This window comes from Gamsiella multidivaricata, assembly GCF_025024155.1.
Source record: "Gamsiella multidivaricata strain RSA 2152 chromosome Unknown BC939scaffold_116, whole genome shotgun sequence".
Lineage (NCBI taxonomy): Eukaryota > Fungi > Mortierellomycota > Mortierellomycetes > Mortierellales > Mortierellaceae > Gamsiella > Gamsiella multidivaricata.
In genome coordinates, this window is record NW_026251824.1 from 70102 (window position 1) to 89361 (window position 19260).

Below are 19260 nucleotides of genomic sequence, written 5' to 3' on the forward strand. Positions count from 1 at the left end.
CTTGACTTCTTGACAATCTGTTCGCACAATTTCACTGACCTTGGCTAACTTGACGTCCCATATCGTATGCAAATACGATCATGGACAGCAAAATAATTGATCATTGCTGTGGCCATGTATGTTTTTTACCCGCCAATGAGCTCTTCGACGAGAGTACCAGCAGTAAGGGAAAAGGAACCAGATTGCCTCATAGTCAAGGGTTCCAACGCAGCCAGCAAGATAAAGAACTATGCATAGTCCCCAGCATGTGGTCCTCCTGATGAGGGGTTTTACAAGGCAAGCGTCTTCTGGAACCTATTTGAAAGCCGGTGACAGAATAGGCGATAATGAAACCACCGTCTGATACTCGATGGTGTACCTTGTTCTTGATATCAACTTATTTCAATGCCGGTACACTTGAGAGGATGGCGTATGTAATACTGCTCCTGAGTTCTATGAACTTCGCAGGGATAAAATGAATAGCGCCCTCATATGTCTTTCCTGGATCATCATACATAGCGGCATGCTACTAGCAGCCGGCGAGATGATTTCCATTTTTCCCATCTCTCCCATCTTCCCGCAGCTCCATCATTGCGGAGGAAATACCAACGAGTCGATTCCTAGTGACACAGCCTTTATTGGACACTACCTCCTAGTCCTTCTGAGACTTCTGTCCACTCTTGACTTGTCAGATGCAATTGAATAGTCCAATCCATTATGTTCTCAGCCAAAAACCTATTGTCATCTTGGTCTTTCTTCCATTTTTGGGACCTAGCCATCGACTCTAAAAGATAGGTTCGCTAACGGTCACCAGACACGTACAGCTGCATAAATATTAGCGCCAGTACGAGTCTCGATTAAACGAACGCAAAAAGAAACCGTACAATTGGGTCTGAACCGGAGGCGCTGCTCTTCTTGGGGTCGGGAAGGAACCCTCGCGTGAAGATAATTATCCGAAGGACGATGCAGCGCATAATCGCTATGGTGCCATCTCAACAGAAATCGTTCTTACGCGGAATCGAGGAAAGTCGCTTCAAGCGTCTTGCGCTTGAAAGATCGAATGGAAAGTAGTATTACAACTCGGGAACAAGACAGATTTAATATTCACAACATTGGTACAACCACAAGGGACGAAGGAAATAATGTCGCCGTTCTAGGCTGTCTACAGATGATGTTTCTGTCAATACTTTCTCCTAGTGCTAAAAAAGCAGTTTTTGTGTTACGAGCGAACTAGGGTGGTATAGGATTGAGAAGGTAAGCAGGTAAGGTAGCAAGTAGAGAGGAAAGAATAGTGGAATAGTGGTGAGTGATACGGGCCAGTCGCGAACTTAATAACTGGGCGAAGTAAAAAAACGAGGGTATCCGGGGAAGAGTACATGCATCTTTATTGACATAAATCTAAGAGCACAGTAGGCGTACATGCATGCCGTTCAATGAACATGTCCAAGTGTTGCATCATCAGCACTTGGTGATTGTTGACATTCGAGCTATTCGTTCTGCAAATTCCTGTTTCCCCCATTCCCACTCCCTATCCACCACACGAACATCATGGGTATACGAGGTCTTCCACAATACATCGCTACGTCCAAAAGCTCCCCAATGGTCGATTTGAGCGGTTAGAAGGTACATGTGGATGTGCTCGAAACATTCTTCGCTTTGATCCACGCCTGAGTCTATGGCCCTTTCGCCAGCTTTCATGAGAAGGAAACCAGGGAAGATCTGGGCGATGAAAGCATCTATAATGAATCATCAGCACCATACGGTATCCTCAGAACATTCAGCACTTGTTGCGTCAACAATTGTATCGTTGTTCACAGGGTGTTCCAACTAGCGCACCGACAGCAACAGCAATGTTCTCTGCAATAACAGGATGCAGGCGACCCATAACCAGCAACTCGTCATTTCAGGCTATGAAGTCAAACTCGAATATTGGATCATCATCTCTCCAGTCTCCAAGCTAGCAGTCCGCAGCGATATTCGTAATCCATTCAGGTTCTCTGCGATGGACCCATCGATCTTTACTTGGACGTAGGAAGGAAAAGTGACAGATCGGATATTGCAGGAGGTTCGCCACGAAATATACTATGTGGACTACAGTTGTTGTTATTGCTATAGTATTACGAGCTCATTACTTTGGTTCTCCACAACACTTTCGCATTCCATCGACTTGACCTTGACCAGGCCGATACGCGCGTTGAGAATTATACCTCAGCTCAAAAGCATGGGGAAAGCAAAGATTGCGAATGCCGCGAGATATGAAGGTTTGAAAAAATGAATCATGAGGTGACGAAGTATACGGACGACGGGAAAAGATTGGTCGCCCATATTCAACGTAATTGTCATTATCAGTTCAGGACCCCGCAGATTACGCAAATCCAGGAACGGTTACTGGCACTCGGCTGGATGGATACTCACACATCAATGCGATCACCAGGTAGGATGACGACAACAATATTTGAGTTCTTTGAGGGATTCAGACATGTTGATCTTTCGAACCGGTTGCGAGCGTGGTCGTCTCGCAAGGCAATGAAGCCAGGAATGCGACTGACGACTGTACACTACTTGATCTGCAAAACTCACATGCACCGCGATAGTATGGCGGACCACAACATTTGAAATACGATTAGCGGACCGCTCTACCTTCAGCCAGTGGCTAAGAATGGACGCTGCCCTTGGATATGAGATGCCAGGCCGTACACAAAAGCAGGCATCAGTAGCATCAGTGTAGCAGAAGTAGCAGCAGTACCGCGGTGGGGCAAGTGCAAGGGCGAGATGGTGGATGCAAGCAAAGTCTGGTTTTTGGCTTCGGTGACGTAATTTCAGCGAGACTTTCTTGACGTGCGCAACCAACCTTGAACCTCAACCTTGAACCTAACCTCAATCGATACCCTCATTCTTCATTCATCACCAGGACCATGCCGTCAATTTCAACCATTGCCCAGGCTGAGGAGGTTCAGAAGGCCTCTCCCGAACAAGCTATTCCACTGTTCCAGAGCATTCTTGCTTCCACAGGAACAAAAGGCACGTATTGCCTGGACACGGAGGTACATCATGATAGGAGTATCAGGTGTGCTTATCAACTGTCTAACGCGTCCTTTTTATGGATTGACGGCATACCAATAGTAGATAGTACCAAGAATGATCAAGAGACAGCGCTTTTGAAGCTCGCACAATGCTACCGTGATCTGCAGTAAGTGCTAGCGGGCTATATCGACTGACTAAATGCGACCGTGAATCATGACACTCACGCGAAAACCCCCTTTCATCCTGGTGTATTATAGTCGTCCCAATGAACTGGCGGCCTTGATCCACGACTCTCGCACATTGATTACAACGATTCCAAAGGCCAAGACCGCAAAGATTAGTACGCTAGTTGGCAGAAGATGCGAATGTATCGACGAACAACTGTTACCCGGCTGATAGCTGACCATATGCGTTTCATTCTAGTTCGCACATTGATCGACTATTTTTCAGAGATCCCCAACACTCTTCCACTGCAGATTGATGTCTGCAAACAGACGATTCAATGGACGATTCAGGAGAAGCGGATTTTTCTGAAGCAGGCATTGGAGACGCGATTGATTGCACTTTATCTTGACAACAAGATGTACAGCGATGCTTTGGCATTAGTGGCAACATTGCTCAAAGAGCTGAAGAAACTGGACGACAAGATGATGCTGGTCGAAGTCCAGTTGCTGGAAAGCCGCGTCTGCCATGCCCTACGCAACTTGCCCAAGGCTAAGGTAACATTCGGCCTCATGGCTGCCGACAGTGAAAGGAAAGGCGCTAAAGGCATTTGCTAACTTCACTCCATTGTTTGCAACATATGCTATAAACAGGCTGCACTTACATCTGCAAGAACGTCCGCCAACTCGATCTACTGTCCACCTCTATTACAAGCCGCATTGGATATGCAGTCTGGGATTCTACACGCTGAAGAGAAGGACTACAAGACAGCATTTTCTTACTTTTATGAAACTCTCGAGGGCTACTCGTCGTTGGAGGATCCCAGAGCTATTTCTGCACTTAAATACATGCTTCTCTGCAAAGTCATGCTGAACTTGGTAATGTCATATATTGCATCATAACCTCTGGACCAAGTCTTCGTCGCTGGATATGTGCTAACAGAGATTCACTTATCGTCCTATCTCTCATTATAGTCGGAAGATATCCAGTCGATACTGAACAGCAAGGTCGCTCTAAAGTATCGAGGCGTGGGAGTGGATGCAATGAAGGCCATTGCAACTGCCCATCAGAACCGTTCGCTTCAGGAGTTTGAGCAGGCATTGGCGACCTACCGCGAAGGTGTGTTTGAGTGCCTTCAATTGGATGAAGCGTTTCCGCAATCATATAATCATATAATCATATAACCAAATTTTTTAACACCATTATTTTATTCCATTTTTTTCGAGAATAGAGCTTGACAATGACCCCATCATCAGGAATCATCTGGCTTCACTGTATGACAAACTGTTGGAGCAGAACTTGGTACGTGTTATCGAGCCGTTCTCGAGGGTCGAGATTTCGCACATTGCAGAAATTATCAAGTTGCCAGCACAGCAGGTGGAGATCAAGTTGTCGCAGATGATTCTAGACAAGTCGTTCCTTGGAGTCCTGGACCAGGGGGCAGGATGTCTGGTGGTTTTTGAAGAGATACCCGTGGACAAGACATACGAGGGCGCATTGGACACGATGAAGAACATGGCTAATGTGGTAGAGAGCCTTTATGAAAAGGCCTCCAAGCTAACATAGACTATTGCGTGTCAATGGTCAGCATTCAATGTCTTGAAATAAACCTGTATACCAATTTGCCGAAGCCGAAACCAAAGCCGACAAATTGGCGCGTCTTTGGGTCGCACAGGTCACGTCGTAACGTCAACCTGCGGTCGAAAATAAGGAAAAAGGAAAGCCCATTTCGCACTGAAGGGGCGGCCTTCCTCAGCGCCATCGCCATCCTTCCCATTCTTCCATTGTCTCCATCTGTCCATCTATTCCTTTCAACCCTTATAATTGGCACTTCTTTAAACTATCTATAGCAGACTCAATCCTTGTTTTCGACCACCTGCATCTCCCCTATCCTCTCACCAGTGCTGACACAGGAAAGAGAGTTTGTCCCTGAATCTCGAATGGTCTCAACATCTGATCCTACCGCGACCACGGCGCCTGTGGGTGCTGCCATCGCAGAAGGGCGATCTGCAGCCGATACCCTTGCAGAAGCAGCAGCAATCTCCTCTTCATCACGAACCGCAGACAGCACAACCCCCGCTGCCGATGTCAACCCACAGTTCCGCCCTTCTCCGACAGCAGACGAGGATTTTGAAGGTAAGCAGAGAAACAGAGTATCAATTTCTCTGCTGTGGCCGTATCGATCCGCCAGAGGATGCTACCAACAGAGCAATAGATGAAGAAGGGCATCACACTTGCCGCAAATGAAGGGCTAATTCCTTTGACCCCCAGCTATACGAGCGAACAGCTCTTGCTATCTAAAATGGCTCCTTCATATCTTTAATCGCTTATGACTTTTATGTCCAACGCTGGACCGGACTAGGTATTACCATTTTTCAGGCTGCTCAGATGGGGAAACTCGCCATCATTGCTCGACTTCTCGACTCAGATCCGGCGTTGGTGAAGAGCAGAGATTTCCAGGATGTCACGGCGCTTCACTGGGCTGCAATCAACAACCAGATTCCTGTTGCAAAATGTTTACTGGATCATGGCGCAGAGGTTGATGCTATCGGTGGCGAATTAGTGGCAACCCCTTTGCATTGGTGTACAAGGTACTAAAATCGCGTTTATGGCTCTTTGGTCAGAAGTGGTTTGATATGTGAGGAAAGCGGCAGGATCTACTCGGGAATGGTTTACCTAATTTACTCTCTGAGCGCGAACCACATAGAAACGGACACTTGAACATGGCCAAGCTGCTGATGAAATACGAAGCAAATCCATTTCTTCAGGACTCACAAGGATTCAACTCTCTCCACCTGGCAACACATTCATCAAATGCCATGCTGGTTCTTTACCTGATCATGGCTGGGGGCATGGAGGTCGATATAGCTGACACGCTGGGACACACGAGTTTGATGTGGGCTGCATACCAAGGCGACAGTCTCAGCGTGGAAATTCTGTTGAAATATGGGGCGCGTGTGGACACTAAGGATCGGGAAGGATTTACCCCGTTGCATTGGGCTGTTGTCAAGGGGAACCGGGACTGTCTGTCTAAGATCTTAAAGGCGGGGGCAGACGTCGGATCAGGAGACAAGTCTGGAAAGACCCCTGTGGACATGATCAAGGAACTCAAGGGGACCATAATCTGGGAAAAGGCGCTTAGTGATGCCAAATTGGCTAGGGATGGCAAAACGAGGAGGTCACTCTTTGAGAAGGTACTGCATGGCGTTGAAAACACTGACGACGAAGGGCGACGAACGATGGTGCAAAGACGTGACCAATGAACATACTAATCTTGGATATCCTCATCGATAGAAAACAACCAACACTATCATCTATTTTATACCCTATGTGACCCTGTTCTTCACTTTGGAGCTGATGGTTCTGTTCCGATGGTACATCGCCTTCCCGCTTGCCGTATTCCAGTTCCTGATCGGTCATGTCGGAGCAGTGAAATTCCTGTTGCGGACGAAGACACCAAACGACATGCTGCAAACACCCTACTACACGGCAGTTTTTCAGTCGACAGCATTCTGGGTCGGATATGTCTGGCTGCGCTATGTCTTGTTCAGTATGCCGCTCTACAGAAACTCATATTCTTTTCTTGGCAATCATGTTCTGGACATGTAGATATTGCCAAGATGTCTAACACCCCATATTGCGTTTGTGTTTTTATCGCACTCATATTTGCACCAATAGACACGTCGCATCTGTTCTGGCTAAATCTAGCCTTCATAGTGGGATATGGCACATCACTTTATTTCTTCTATGGCGCTGTCATGGCAGACCCTGGCTGGACAAAATGCAACACCTCGATCGAAGCCCAGCGTGAGACTGTTGTGCAGATGGCAGACCGTGGCCTACTAGATGCTCGACATTTTTGTGTAACATGCGTTGCGCAAAGACCGATGCGGTCGAAGCACTGCAAGTTCTGCAACCGATGTGTAGCAAAGTTTGATCATCACTGTCCTTGGATACACAACTGCATTGGCGCCAAGAACCACCGCGCGTTTATTGTTTTCTTGGCGCTGTTCCTGTCTACTGTACCAATATACGCGTACCTCTCCTTTGAGTGTAAGTTTACCTTTCTGGTGAAGATAGCGCTGCACCAGCATTGGTTTGACGTCGAGGAACAGGGTACTGACAGCAAGTAACTGTTATGGCAACCTATAGATCTCGCTATCGCATCGCTCAAGTATACCCCCGAGCCCTCCAATCCATGCTTACTAGGCGGAACGCTATGCGGCTATTTCCAATACGATGCATTCACGACTACTCTCGCATTCTGGTCCATGTTCCAGATGACCTGGCCCGGGCTGCTATTTGTCGTTCAGCTTTACCAAGTCGCGCAGGGCAAGACCACAAATGAAGCAATGAACTTTCAACGACACAGTTACATGGGACGATCCGCGAATATCCGCCAGCGTATCCTAAGGTCTCTGGCAGAAATCGACTCGGAGATGGCAGGTGCCGGGCATCCGCTGCAGGAAGAGAGTATCAACCTGCTGGAGGCCGGAGGCGGTGGACAGGAGGAGGATGAGGCAACGCTGTTTGCGAGAGAAGAAGAATCAAAACCCGTTGGATTTGGAGATCATTCGAATGGTCACCACCACGATCATCGTAACCCCGGTGGAAGAGGTGGTGGGATGTGGAACTTGTTGGTGGGTACGGCCAGGAGGCGTCAACAGCAAGGCAGCGGCGGAGATGAATCGAATCCGTTTGATTTTGGCCTGTGGCAAAACTGCGTGGGCTTTTTCACCCAGGGTAGACGGGGCCCATTGCGCGGGGTGAACTGGTATGCGTTCTTCGAGGTGGAGCCAACATCACGGTCAAGCCATGCGCAGCCGTCAGCAAGAAGGATGTGATTCAATAGCTACACTAGTATCCCTTAGACGAATCAAATGAACGCCATCGACATCATCATGGTGCAGTTTGCAGAATAGATAGAGGCCTCTGGGAGCGTGAGCGATCAGTGCCTCCGAGTGGACCATTGGGATTGCAAGTTGTGACACGAGATTTTGAGTGCTGTTTCCACTTCAAGGACATTGCTCGATTCGGCGAAAAGTGGCAAGTATGATTCCCCGAAACCCGTCTTCGGGAGTGAATCGGAGTCCACTTCTAAGAGAATCTTTTGTTTTCAAAATGGACAAATCTTCCCCCAGTTGGACTCGAAACAAAGGAACACGAAGTACCTTTAGGTTCATAATAACATGCGGACCCAACAACATACGATATTTTTTCAGCACGCACTTGAGAAATTAGCGAATATTCCAAATCACCGAGGTGTGTCTTGGCAATGGGCACTCAACAGTCAGTGGTTAATGGCTGCGGTAATGACGGATGGGAGATACGGTAAAGTTGAGGGCAAACGCAAGGTGCCCCCGTCCTTGCTTGTTGACCTTTCGGTATCCTCCAAACAACAGATTCCGTCGCTGCCGACCTCCTGGTTCTATTCTTGAATCCCATGCCATGCCATGCCATGCTGTGGCATGAGGAGATAAAGAGAAAGAACGAGAGGAATGGGAGGGAAAGACCCACTTGTGCGAGTGCCCGGCCTTGCACCTGTCCTTGTACTTGAACTCGGTCTCTGAGCAAAGCTGTCTAACTGACCCTGGCCTCCTCGTTCCTGGGCCAGCGACCGTTCGTTCGTCTGCCCGGTGGCCAATGATCGGGCACCAAAACAAAAAAGATTGAAATATTTTACACACCACTCCTGCAAGGGCCTACCTTTTTTTGCGATATACTTTCGCTGCTGCCTACAGCCATTTATCTCCGTCATTTGTGCTGCTCGGTATTCTTCTCTTATCCCCCTTGCCTCTCTCCCCCTCTCGGCTGCTCTTCCTTCCTTTCTCTCACCCGTCCAACTCCCTTTATCAATTGCCCTGTCATCCACTTTAAAACAGCACCATAACAGATGGGACCTGCAGCCACACCGATTAGGCGCACGCCCCGGTCCTCGACCAGCAACGCAAACCTGATCTCTATTACCCACCCTACATTCAATTCATTCAGCAGCAGTAGGAACTTCAGTGACAGCGATGTCATCGAAGGCCTCTCAGTGTCCTCGCCCGCCTCCTCTATGGACGATGTCCCATCCCCCATCATCGCCAAGCATGTCAAGGAGATCCCAAAGGTCAAGGCTAAGAATGACTTCTCGGTACTGAATGAGCCCTGGACCGTCGGCAACTTCCACAGGAAGCTGGATTGGGTCCATGTGCTTGGCCTCATCTTTATGCCGATCTACGGGTTCTACATGGCCTTCACATCTGTCCCACTGCAACAAAAGACGGCGATCTTTGCGGTTGCTTATTACTTCTTCACAGGATTGGGTATTACTGCAGGTAAGAAGACGAAAGCCGTGTTTCTCTGATTCGTCCTTGTACACTTTGCTTCCCTGGGCTGTGAATTTTGCTTGACTTTTTTGGAAGGCGGCAATTGGATTCAACGGACTCGACCAGGATTTTCATCATACTACCAAAAAAAAAAACAGGGAAGGCACCATCAAAAAGAACCAAGGGATTTAGCGAGAGAATAGTTAAAAAAAAAGTGGGAGAGTGGACTAGTGGACTAGTGGGCTAGTGGGCTATTGGAAGAAAAGGAAACATCCCCATTCTTATCTTGTCCGCATCGCAGAATCCACCCTCATTTGTGGTCTTCCAATCTTCCTTGTCCTTTGGTCTCTGGATGGAATGCAATATGGAGGTAGCCCTTCTTTTCTTCGTCTATTTTGGTCCGTACAATGAAAGATGCACTAGCATACATCAAGAGCGGATGCACCCTTTTTTTTCGCATGCCTCAATTGGGACCACGCTGGCGGAACGTGCCAATGGAAGCCAGTGTAACATTGCTTTTGAAAAATCAAACGAAACTCCCTCAATCGGGCCAGGCCCAACTCTATCATGTTTTTGCTCTCATCTGCATGCCACAGCTTCTTCTTGTGTTTCCTTCCGCCTTTTTGAAAGAAGGGCGTTTTGCAACACTAAGGACCAATTTCAGCTGTTTGGATCTCTAATTCGCTAACATGCTTTCAATTGGAATAGGATACCATCGTCTGTGGTCTCACCGAGCCTACAGTGCAGGGCCCGTCCTTCAGTTCATCCTCATGATTGCCTCAACTGGCGCCATGCAAGGGTCGATTCTCTGGTGGTGCCGTAACCATCGTGCCCACCATCGCTACACTGATACTGAGAAGGTAAGAAAATTGACAACGATGAGTTCTTATCATTGCTCTCAAAAACAGTGGTAGTTTATGCTATAATGACGCTGTGCTTGGTTGTGGCACATAGTCCAATGGCGTAGATTGGTCTTCCTATGTGGCCCTTGAGGTTTGCCTCCTGCCCTGTTTATCGACAAAAATGTATCATAGACTATCACTCTAACAGCTCTCTATTGATATTAGGATCCCTACGGAGCACAAAAGGGCCTGGTTTGGTCCCACTTCCTCTGGATGCTGATGAGACAAGACCCCACAACTGTGGGCTGGGCTGACATCTCGGACTTAAAAGCCAACAGGCTGGTCAAGTTCCAGCACAACCAGTTCCTCTGGCTCGCTCCCTTAGTCTCCTTGGGTGTGCCCACCATCGTCGCAGGTCTCGGCTGGGGTGACTACTGGGGCGGGTTCATCTACGGAGGTATCATCCGCCAGTTTGTTGTCCACCATGCTACGTTCTGCGTCAATTCTCTGGCTCACTGGCTGGGCGATATGCCCTTTGACGACCGCCACACGCCCCGCGATCACATCCTAACGGCCCTCGTCACCCTCGGAGAGGGATACCACAACTTCCATCACGAGTTTCCCCAGGACTATAGAAACGCAATCAAGTTCTATCAATACGATCCAACAAAATGGTTGATTGCGTTCTGTGCCTTTATCGGCCTTGCCTCGAACCTAAAACGCTTCCCCACGAACGAGATTAAGAAGGGTCAAGTCAGGATGCAGCAGCAGCAGTTGGATAGAGTCAAGTCTACATTGCTCTGGGGCACCCCCATCGACAAATTGCCAGTCTTTACATTTGAAGAGTTCCAGGAGCTGGCCTTGGAGAAGAAGCAGACTGTTACCTTGATCGAGGGTATCATTTACGATATCTCGAGCTTTATTGACGAACATCCAGGCGGACGGAGTTTGATTCTGAGCGCTGTCGGCAAGGATGCGACTACGTCGTTCAATGGAGGTGTCTACGACCACTCTAACGCTGCAAGGCATTTGCTTGAGAGGATGAGAATTGGTGTTGTTGCTGGCGGCGGATACGTTGAGCACCGTCGCAGCTCCACCGCGCCCCGCCTGTCGTCCACACCTATGAGCTCATATCCTCCGATCACATCAGCTGTTAACCGTACGGCATAAATCGAATATAGTCCTGCATAACGTAAAACAAGCATTGTACTTTACTACCATCCATACATATCGCGTTACTAAGAGCTCGTGCGATCGCCGGGATGTCATGCCGTGTATTCCTACCTTAATTTAAAATTTAGAAGCAACAAGTTTTGGTAAATCATATAATGTATAAAACTCTCGGCCCCGCGGGTCCCATCCTGTTGCTAAAAATCTATTCGGCTTCCCGGTTTTATACTTGTGAATGAAAACATGCCCAGTGCTTCTGAGCCTTAGTACCTCTCTCATGCCTTGCTTGACGTGCGAACAGCGCGGCCATTATGCTCTCACTTGGCACAGAAGAAATGATGACAACTAAGACGACCATGGGTACAACCAACAAATAAAAGCAACAGTCTACTGTGCGCCCTTCCTATTTGTGCTATTACTATTCTGCATACCAATATGGTGACCCTGTAGTTCTATATGTCCAGAGGTGGTCAGCACATGGATATTGTCCAAAAAATGTTGGCAGGGTGGAGGCAGGCCTCTTTTTTTTTGTTGTACGCGAGGAAGATGGATAGATGGGCTGAATCGAGTGAAAATGATCTCCTACTACTTCTCAATAGACGTCAGCGGGTAATTGTCACCCATATACTTCGCCATAATACCATTGCTGCTCGCCGTATCCAAGATGTTTAAGTAGCGTGAGGGTTTCAACCAATTCAACCTTGATACTGCACCTGCACCTGATCCGGTGATCAACCCGCCGAGGCACCTGCGCATGAACTCGACTCTGTCTTTAAGAATCCTCGTTACGATCCCGCCTTAGAGGCGCTTATGCAACACCGACCCATCTTTGAGGCTATGGACACGACATTCCGTGACATTATGGGCAGCGGTACGTTATTCATAACAAAGTTATCGTGTTCGAAGAAGACTTTCGTCAAGTCTTACCCGTTGTGTCTCGACGGTCACTATGGTAGATTGAGATCGCACGCTTGAAGAGTTGGATGGATATCTGACCCCACGTCAGATCCTAAGGCTGACCGAAAACAGAGAGATAACCCAACAATCCGCATGGCCAGTTATTCGAACAGTGGTCGATTAGCATCGGAGAGGGCAGGGAACCAACAGTCGCTTAGGTCAACACACGAAGTACTATTTACCGCAAGAATTGTTGCAAGACCGGACAATACTAACGGCGCACAACGAGGATGTCGATACGACTAATGAGTTGACTGCAGACACGTACTTTGATGTGAGGTCCTGTGAAAATCAGTACACTGTAGTGGATGTCAACGAAAACACTACATCGCGGAGCAGTTGTACAATCTCAGGCCCTCCTGCTTACCGCCTCAGCACTTGTGTCTGAAAGTGAGAATAGCTCATCGTTTTCCTTTGCAATACTCTGTTATCTCTCCATCTGCACCGCTCGAAACCTTCAGCACGCTATATCACCCTTTGACAGGCGCACAAACAACATGATTGATGCGCCAGCTGACGTGTCATTTGTCTCCACTATCACTGACTTAGTGGTCGGCACCATCGTCAGCATCTCCCGTGTCAAGAGCATCTGCGAGCGGCTGACCAGAAAATACCGATAGGTTGATCAGCGCCTAGAACGCGGCAGTTGGATTCTCTTACCCATAACGATCTGGATGCATTAGAAGAACTGCTCGTGTGGCTCGACAAGGATCTGAAGAAGTTTGAGGGCTTTTAGATTCCTTATGCGTATTGTCAGATGTGGACCGTATTCCTGAGATCTGCGGGATGCATTTAGTGGGGCTGGATGATTGCACGAGAAGACTCTTACGGCCAAGAATGGTGCCCCGACTCCGACCCGGGCGACGACGAATTCAATCAAGACGACGCCCTGAGATACTGGGCATCAATAATTAACGCGATGCCGGGGACGCACTTCTTTCTAATTCGACACCTCACAGACTTGAGAAACGGGCAATCGTGAACCCGGACCACCTCAGCAACCATAGAGGGCAAGTCAAAGCGTTTCCATTTGGTAATATCTACCAGGGTGCTTACAATGGGGACGCCGAGCGCTAAGCAGCGATATCAACAAGGTACTTATCAAAAGCATTAGAGATGGCATCCTTCTTGCCCAGTGTCTCTCGGATTCGTCAACATTGTGCGATTTACGGCTTTTATGAAGAGCGATTGATTGTAATTGTCATGACCGCCAACGGTCCCCTAAGCGAATACCCAGCCGAGTCGGCCTGCCTTCAAAGGGCCAGCATTGTTCGCAAGGTAGCGGATGCACTGATCTACACGTATGACAGTGCGGCGGACAAGAGATATGTTGTCACAGGGATATCGGGTGCGCCGCCATCCTACAGAGGGATAAACTGGAGCCCATGCTTACAGGATGCAAACTGTGCCAGGAAGATAAGATCCTTATAGAGGATCGCCCCACCGTGGAGGGAAACCTCAAGAGATAGTGGCCCTCTGGGAGGCTAAGCGAGTGTGGAATGTCTCCAGATTCAGATGTGTAGCTGTTATTAGTATCTAGTGCATGAGCATAGTAGAAGCCAGCGTCCTTGTGGGCACGAGTCAGTCGGCTGTGTAGAGTCAGAGCCTTTTTTCACAAAATTGATCATCTTCACCCACGGCTCATCCTGCATCTTTTCATCACACATTCGACATCACGACTCCAAATGGCAACAGCACGCCCTAGGACACAGCCCAAAGGCTCGTCTTTGCGCTTTTTCAGAGCACCTGCACCACCAAAGACGAAAGCTCATCCGATTCCACCTCTTGGCTATGTCCTTATTACCTTGGTGGTCATCCAATGGTTTCATGCAACTTCGCTTGCGGTGAAGATTCAATGCGTCGTAGGGGCGGCACTATTCAGCTGCACAGGTAAGGATAGAGGACCCCGATAGACTGCTTCGGTATGTACACGATTTATTTAGGTACAGCAACTTCTTCTCTATACTAGAGTACGCGTTCTACACGATGACCATTGAGGAGCCCGATGGCACAGTGGTTGTGAGGCCCTTTGCTGGTCGTCCCGGACATACGGTAACGAAAGACAGCAACAGCACAGCTGCGAAATCAATCAGATCAACTAAGTTAATATCTTTCTACTCTTCACTGATGGTTTAGACAGTGCACCAGTATATCATGAACGTGCTTTATATCCCCGTTCTTATCCATGGATTTCATGCCTTTATCAGCTCGACTTTTCTTCGCATCCTGCTGTTTCCACTCAACATTTGGCTATTAGAGATCATTCAAGGGTAAACAAGAGGTTGACGACATTGCTCGAATAGCATATAAATTGGGACCCCAAGACTGATAGCTAACACATGGCTTCATCAAACCTCAGGTATACGCTAATCTACTTGATTGGGTATAATGCGGCATGGTCCTATAGAGGCAAGTGCAAAGAATAGGCAGGGAGGAAGGGCGGAAACGCGCCGATTTTGTATATAGAAGACCGCGTTCCTGACGCGACTTTTTATTTTCAAACTTCAACTAGGATACGACGCTTTTTTCCACGGCAATATCAAGTTGTGGTATGTGCATCATTGGCTCATGATGGGCGCAGCCCTCGAGCTGGTGATCCTGCCCTATGTGCTTCCCTTCACATATACCATCGCCGACGCACTTGTCCAGAAGATCGCGTTTAAATAGGCTTGACCAGCAAAAATAAAGTTTGAGTGACGTGGAATCATTGTTCATCATCTCGAATCACTCCTTCACTTCATCACTTCATCACCTTCCCTTCTAAACCATCCTTCCTCGCCTTTTTTCTCCTTTGCCGCTGACCGAGCATATCCCTCATTTCCTCTTTATCGTTCCTTTCAATCTTCACCCCTAAACACACGCTAGCTCAACAAGAAGTAGGAACACACGGAAGGTCGCGCGTTATTCAGCATGGTACGACTGCATTGTGAGATCTCAACAGCCTTAACGCTCGCCACAATACCTTCGCAGCAGCGCCTAAACTAGAGACACTGGAGGCAGATTCGGATGGCTTGGTTAATCCCTGCAAGTGTTAATGGACATATGCTCACTGATTCTACTCGGTTGTTGTAAATACATTTTTAGGGCATGAAACTAGAGATCAAGGTACCATGGCCCTCACCCGACATTCATCTGCTTTTGAAATAAACATATGAAGGAGCGTTGACCCGTCTCCGAGTCTGAATCAGCTATGAATAGGCCTCCCATCAACTCACCTTCATCTTGCTATGGAATAGAAAAAATTGCTGGCACGCTCTGAGCGTGTCAAGTCCATGGACTTTCATCCAACAGAACCCTGGATTCTAGCCAGTTTGTACGATGGACATGCATACATCTGGAATTATGAGACCCAGGTAACGCCTTTATTAGATGTTGTATTGATAAGTCATTTTTTGAGCGTGTACGAATTGATTTGGAAGCGTACTAATACAGTTACTGCTCACGCTATTTCCTGCTGTTCAACGTGGCAACTTCCTATTTGTGTAGGCACTGGTTAAGACCTTTGAAGTCACGGATCAGCCAGGTACAGACCGAGTTTGAATTCACAGGAACCCTTCCCAGCGTTAACACCCCATCCTCTAAGAACGCTAAAAGCTAAACGGGACTTCGGTTTTATGAATGATCAATGTAGTCCGCGCCGCCAAGTTCATCGCTCGTAAGAACTATGTGATCACAGGATCGGACGACATGCAGCTCCGCGTATTCAATTACAACACGCACGAGAAGGTTCACAGTTGGGATGCTCACAGTGACTACATTCGCTGCATTGCTGTCCATCCGACTCTTCCGTACGTGCTCTCGGGCTCGGATGACATGACGATCCGTCTGTGGGACTGGGACAAGAACTGGAAGTGCATTCAGGTACGTCTCGATCTCGTCTCTTTGCGAATTTTTATTATGCTACCGTCCAGGCCGAATGTGCCATACGAACGCTTATTTGTATGGCTCCTCCTTCTCAATTGAACTATATAGACCTTTGAAGGTCACACACATTTTATTATGACCATCACCATCAACCCAAAGGATACCAACACGTTTGCCTCAGCCTGTGTCGACCGCACTGTCAAGGTGTGGTCTCTTGGATCGAGCGTGGCCAACTTTACGCTGGAAGGGCATGAAAAGGGCGTTAACTGGGTCGACTACTATTATGGTGGAGAGAAACCGTATCTTGTCACGGCTGGTGATGACCAACTTGTCAAGATTTGGGACTACCAGAACAAAACCTGCGTTCAGACGCTGGAGGGGCATTCTCAAAACGTCACCTTCGCAGTCTTTCATCCAGACCTGCCGATCATCATTTCAGGAAGCGAAGATGGAAGCGTCAAGATCTGGCATGCCAACACTTACCGCCTTGAAAACACTCTGAACTATGGTCTCAACCGTGCCTGGGCTATTGCTTATCGTCGTTCGACGAACGACGTTGGATTAGGCTTCGATCTTGGCTCCGTTGTTATTAAGGTAAGGATAGGTTCGCTGCAGCGTTGTAGTTACATTTGACTGCATGACAGAAAAGGCCTGATAGCATCTCTCTTTCTTTCATGGCTGTACTAAAAAAAAAAATTAAAAAAAAAATAGCTGGGTCGCGAGGAGCCCACAGTCAGCATGGACAGCGGTGGAAAGATCATCTGGGCTAAGCACAATGACATCCAGACGGCGAACATTAAGGCAAGCATGGGCGACGAGACTAAGGACGGCGAGCGTATCATTTGCTCTGCCAAGGATCTCGGAAACTGTGAAGTATACCCCCAAACCTTGCAACATAGCCCCAATGGTCGCTTCGTCGTCGTTTGCGGAGACGGAGAATACATCATCTACACTGCCTTGGCCTGGAGAAACAAGAGCTTTGGCAGTGGACTCGAGTTTGTCTGGGCATTGGATTCCAACTTGTATGCCGTCCGTGAATCATCCTCGAAAGTGAAGGTATTCAAGAACTTCAAGGAAAGACCCAATCTGATCAGACTCAATTACTCAGCCGAGGGCATCTTTGGAGGCACGCTACTCGGAGTGAGGAGTGCCAGCTTCTTGAACTTGTACGACTGGGAGACTGGTCTCACTGTCCGTCGCATTGACTGCGAGCCTAAGAACGTAAGCAGTGTTGAGCCTGAGATGCCAACGCCGTGATGCTGTGCTGTCACTATCCAAATACTTACCCAGCGATTGTCTTGCTTTTATTTATAATAGGTCTACTGGTCTGAGACTGGCGACTTAATGACCATCGCCTGCAGTGACTCGTTCTACGTCTTGCGTTACAACCGTCTTGCCTATTCTCAGTTCGTCGAGGCTGGTGGACAGGTGGGCGAGGAAGGCGTTGAGGAAGCATTAGAATTTGTTACAGAAGTCCCTGAAAAGTACGCGCGTGGATATTTACAGTACTGAATATGTAAGACCGCCTTATCCTGCAGTGGTTAACCCGCTACATCATTGCTTCCTTTGTGCTATTAGTGTTCAAACTGGTTGCTGGGTCGGAGACTGCTTCATCTACACCAACACTTCCAACCGCCTGAATTACCTGGTCGGTGGGCAGAGCCAGACCATTGCTCATTTCGACAATGCACAGTATCTTCTTGGATATATTCCCCGCGACAACCGTCTTTACCTCGTGGACAAGGATGTCAACATTGTCAGCTATGCCATCTCGCTGATTGTCATCGAGTACCAGACTGCGATCCTTCGTGGTGACATGGAGACTGCCGAGACTTTGTTAGCACGTATTCCTCACGACCAATTGAATAAGATTGCTAGATTCTTGGAGGGCCAGGGCCTCAAGGAGCTCGCCTTAGAAGTCTCAACCGATCAAGAGCACAAATTCGATCTCGCGATTCAGCTAGAGAGGCTGGACGAAGCGGTCGTCATTGCTAGAGAATCGGATATGGAGCCAAAGTGGAAGACGCTGGGCGACTGTGCTATGAACAAGTGGAGGATCAACCTCGCGGAAGAGTGCTTTACCAACGCGAAGGATTTGAGCGGACTGCTGCTTATCTATACCTCGAGCGGAAACGCCGAAGGCATGAGACGACTGGCGGCGATGGCTAAGGAGGCTGGAAAGAGCAACATTGCCTTTGCCTGTTACCTTTCTCTTGGCCAAGTTGAGGACTGTATTGACATTCTCATCGAGACTGAGAGAATCCCCGAGGCAGCCATGATGGCTAGGACATACATGCCAAGGTGAGCAAGTGTTTTGCTTTCCTTGTGTCGCTGCACACTCTTTATATGATATTAGTCATATGTGCTAACCAATACCTTTATTCACTTTAGTGCTGTCCCTCGAGTTCTACAGCTCTGGAAAGAATCTCTTGTTGCCGCCAACAGGGAGAAGACAGCCCAGGCATTGGCCGATCCTGCCGAGTATGAGGAGATGTTTCCGGACCTTCAGTATGGACTCTTGGCAGAGCAGGCCATCAAGGCCGCACGAGCAAATTCTGTGCCAGCTACAGCCTACAAACAATGGAAAGAGAGCCTCCATCGCGACATCATCTCAGGTATGCGAGCGATACTAGATCTGTGCAGTTTTTCTGAAAGGTCTCTTAATGACATGCGTGCCAACATTATTTCCTTGCTCTTAACACTGCTGTAGACGTCAAGTTGGGATACGGTGTCCCGGACTTGTTGACACAGATCTCTCACACCGAACCCGAAAGTCTTATTCAGATCTATGACGACTCAGCAGCGTCCAACCAAGTGAACGATGGTGACTCTAGGCAGCATCCTGTGATGTTGGAGGAGCCTGCAGATTCGATTATCAGTGACAATATGAGCCATCTATCCCTGGAGGTTAATACAACCGGAACTGGATCTGTAATGGACTACGAGAGCTC

General features: G+C 48.2%; 6 protein-coding genes across 6 annotated transcripts; all 6 read left to right on the forward strand.

The window, feature by feature from the left end:
- Nucleotides 1-304: 304 nt before the first annotated feature.
- Nucleotides 305-754, forward strand: BC939DRAFT_468237 (uncharacterized protein). Its single transcript, XM_051557890.1, has one exon. The coding sequence runs from the start codon at nt 455-457 to the stop codon at nt 683-685; it is 231 nt and encodes a 76-aa protein (XP_051406766.1). The 5' UTR covers nt 305-454; the 3' UTR covers nt 686-754.
- A 2140-nt stretch (nt 755-2894) lies between these two features.
- BC939DRAFT_485408 (PCI domain-containing protein) lies at nt 2895-4731 on the forward strand (the record flags this gene model as incomplete). Its single annotated transcript, XM_051559310.1, has 7 exons — nt 2895-3000; nt 3106-3169; nt 3261-3343; nt 3427-3722; nt 3819-4043; nt 4140-4284; nt 4397-4731. 7 exons carry the CDS (start codon nt 2895-2897, stop codon nt 4729-4731), a joined length of 1254 nt encoding a protein of 417 aa, XP_051406767.1.
- Nucleotides 4732-4911: 180 nt separating this feature from the next.
- Nucleotides 4912-8095, forward strand: BC939DRAFT_33782 (DHHC palmitoyltransferase-domain-containing protein). The gene is made up of 4 exons (XM_051551647.1): nt 4912-5189; nt 6607-6715; nt 6844-7218; nt 7318-8095. The coding sequence occupies exons 1-4, from the start codon at nt 5106-5108 to the stop codon at nt 8007-8009; spliced, it is 1260 nt and encodes a 419-aa protein (XP_051406768.1). The 5' UTR covers nt 4912-5105; the 3' UTR covers nt 8010-8095.
- Nucleotides 8096-9058: 963 nt separating this feature from the next.
- Nucleotides 9059-13065, forward strand: BC939DRAFT_508078 (omega9 fatty acid desaturase; the record flags this gene model as incomplete). Its single annotated transcript, XM_051560961.1, has 6 exons — nt 9059-9485; nt 10185-10336; nt 10431-10469; nt 10544-11477; nt 12291-12359; nt 12995-13065. 6 exons carry the CDS (start codon nt 9059-9061, stop codon nt 13063-13065), a joined length of 1692 nt encoding a protein of 563 aa, XP_051406769.1.
- Nucleotides 13066-14004: 939 nt separating this feature from the next.
- On the forward strand, nt 14005-15150 carry BC939DRAFT_468253 (uncharacterized protein). The gene is made up of 4 exons (XM_051557891.1): nt 14005-14497; nt 14582-14715; nt 14805-14854; nt 14958-15150. Exons 1-4 carry the CDS (start codon nt 14432-14434, stop codon nt 15110-15112), a joined length of 405 nt encoding a protein of 134 aa, XP_051406770.1. The 5' UTR covers nt 14005-14431; the 3' UTR covers nt 15113-15150.
- Nucleotides 15151-15260: 110 nt separating this feature from the next.
- Nucleotides 15261-19260, forward strand: BC939DRAFT_33892 (coatomer WD associated region-domain-containing protein). The gene is made up of 9 exons (XM_051551648.1): nt 15261-15321; nt 15682-15798; nt 15932-15968; nt 16077-16306; nt 16418-16903; nt 17021-17530; nt 17627-17793; nt 17888-18610; nt 18701-19260. Exons 2-9 carry the CDS (start codon nt 15718-15720, stop codon nt 19017-19019), a joined length of 2553 nt encoding a protein of 850 aa, XP_051406771.1. The 5' UTR covers nt 15261-15321; nt 15682-15717; the 3' UTR covers nt 19020-19260.

Coding starts and splice junctions, on each gene's coding strand:
- BC939DRAFT_468237 (XM_051557890.1), top strand. CDS start 455: ATGAATAGCGCCCTCATATGTCTTTCCTGGATCATCATACATAGCGGC.
- BC939DRAFT_33782 (XM_051551647.1), top strand. CDS start 5,106: ATGGTCTCAACATCTGATCCTACCGCGACCACGGCGCCTGTGGGTGCT. Junction 6,716..6,843: donor GCTGCGCTATGTCTTGTTCA/GTATGCCGCTCT, acceptor TTGCACCAATAG/ACACGTCGCATCTGTTCTGG. Junction 7,219..7,317: donor CGCGTACCTCTCCTTTGAGT/GTAAGTTTACCT, acceptor GGCAACCTATAG/ATCTCGCTATCGCATCGCTC.
- BC939DRAFT_468253 (XM_051557891.1), top strand. CDS start 14,432: ATGACCATTGAGGAGCCCGATGGCACAGTGGTTGTGAGGCCCTTTGCT. Junction 14,498..14,581: donor CTGGTCGTCCCGGACATACG/GTAACGAAAGAC, acceptor CTGATGGTTTAG/ACAGTGCACCAGTATATCAT. Junction 14,716..14,804: donor CTATTAGAGATCATTCAAGG/GTAAACAAGAGG, acceptor ATCAAACCTCAG/GTATACGCTAATCTACTTGA.
- BC939DRAFT_33892 (XM_051551648.1), top strand. CDS start 15,718: ATGGACTTTCATCCAACAGAACCCTGGATTCTAGCCAGTTTGTACGAT. Junction 16,904..17,020: donor TTGGCTCCGTTGTTATTAAG/GTAAGGATAGGT, acceptor AAAAAAAAATAG/CTGGGTCGCGAGGAGCCCAC. Junction 17,794..17,887: donor GTTACAGAAGTCCCTGAAAA/GTACGCGCGTGG, acceptor TTGTGCTATTAG/TGTTCAAACTGGTTGCTGGG.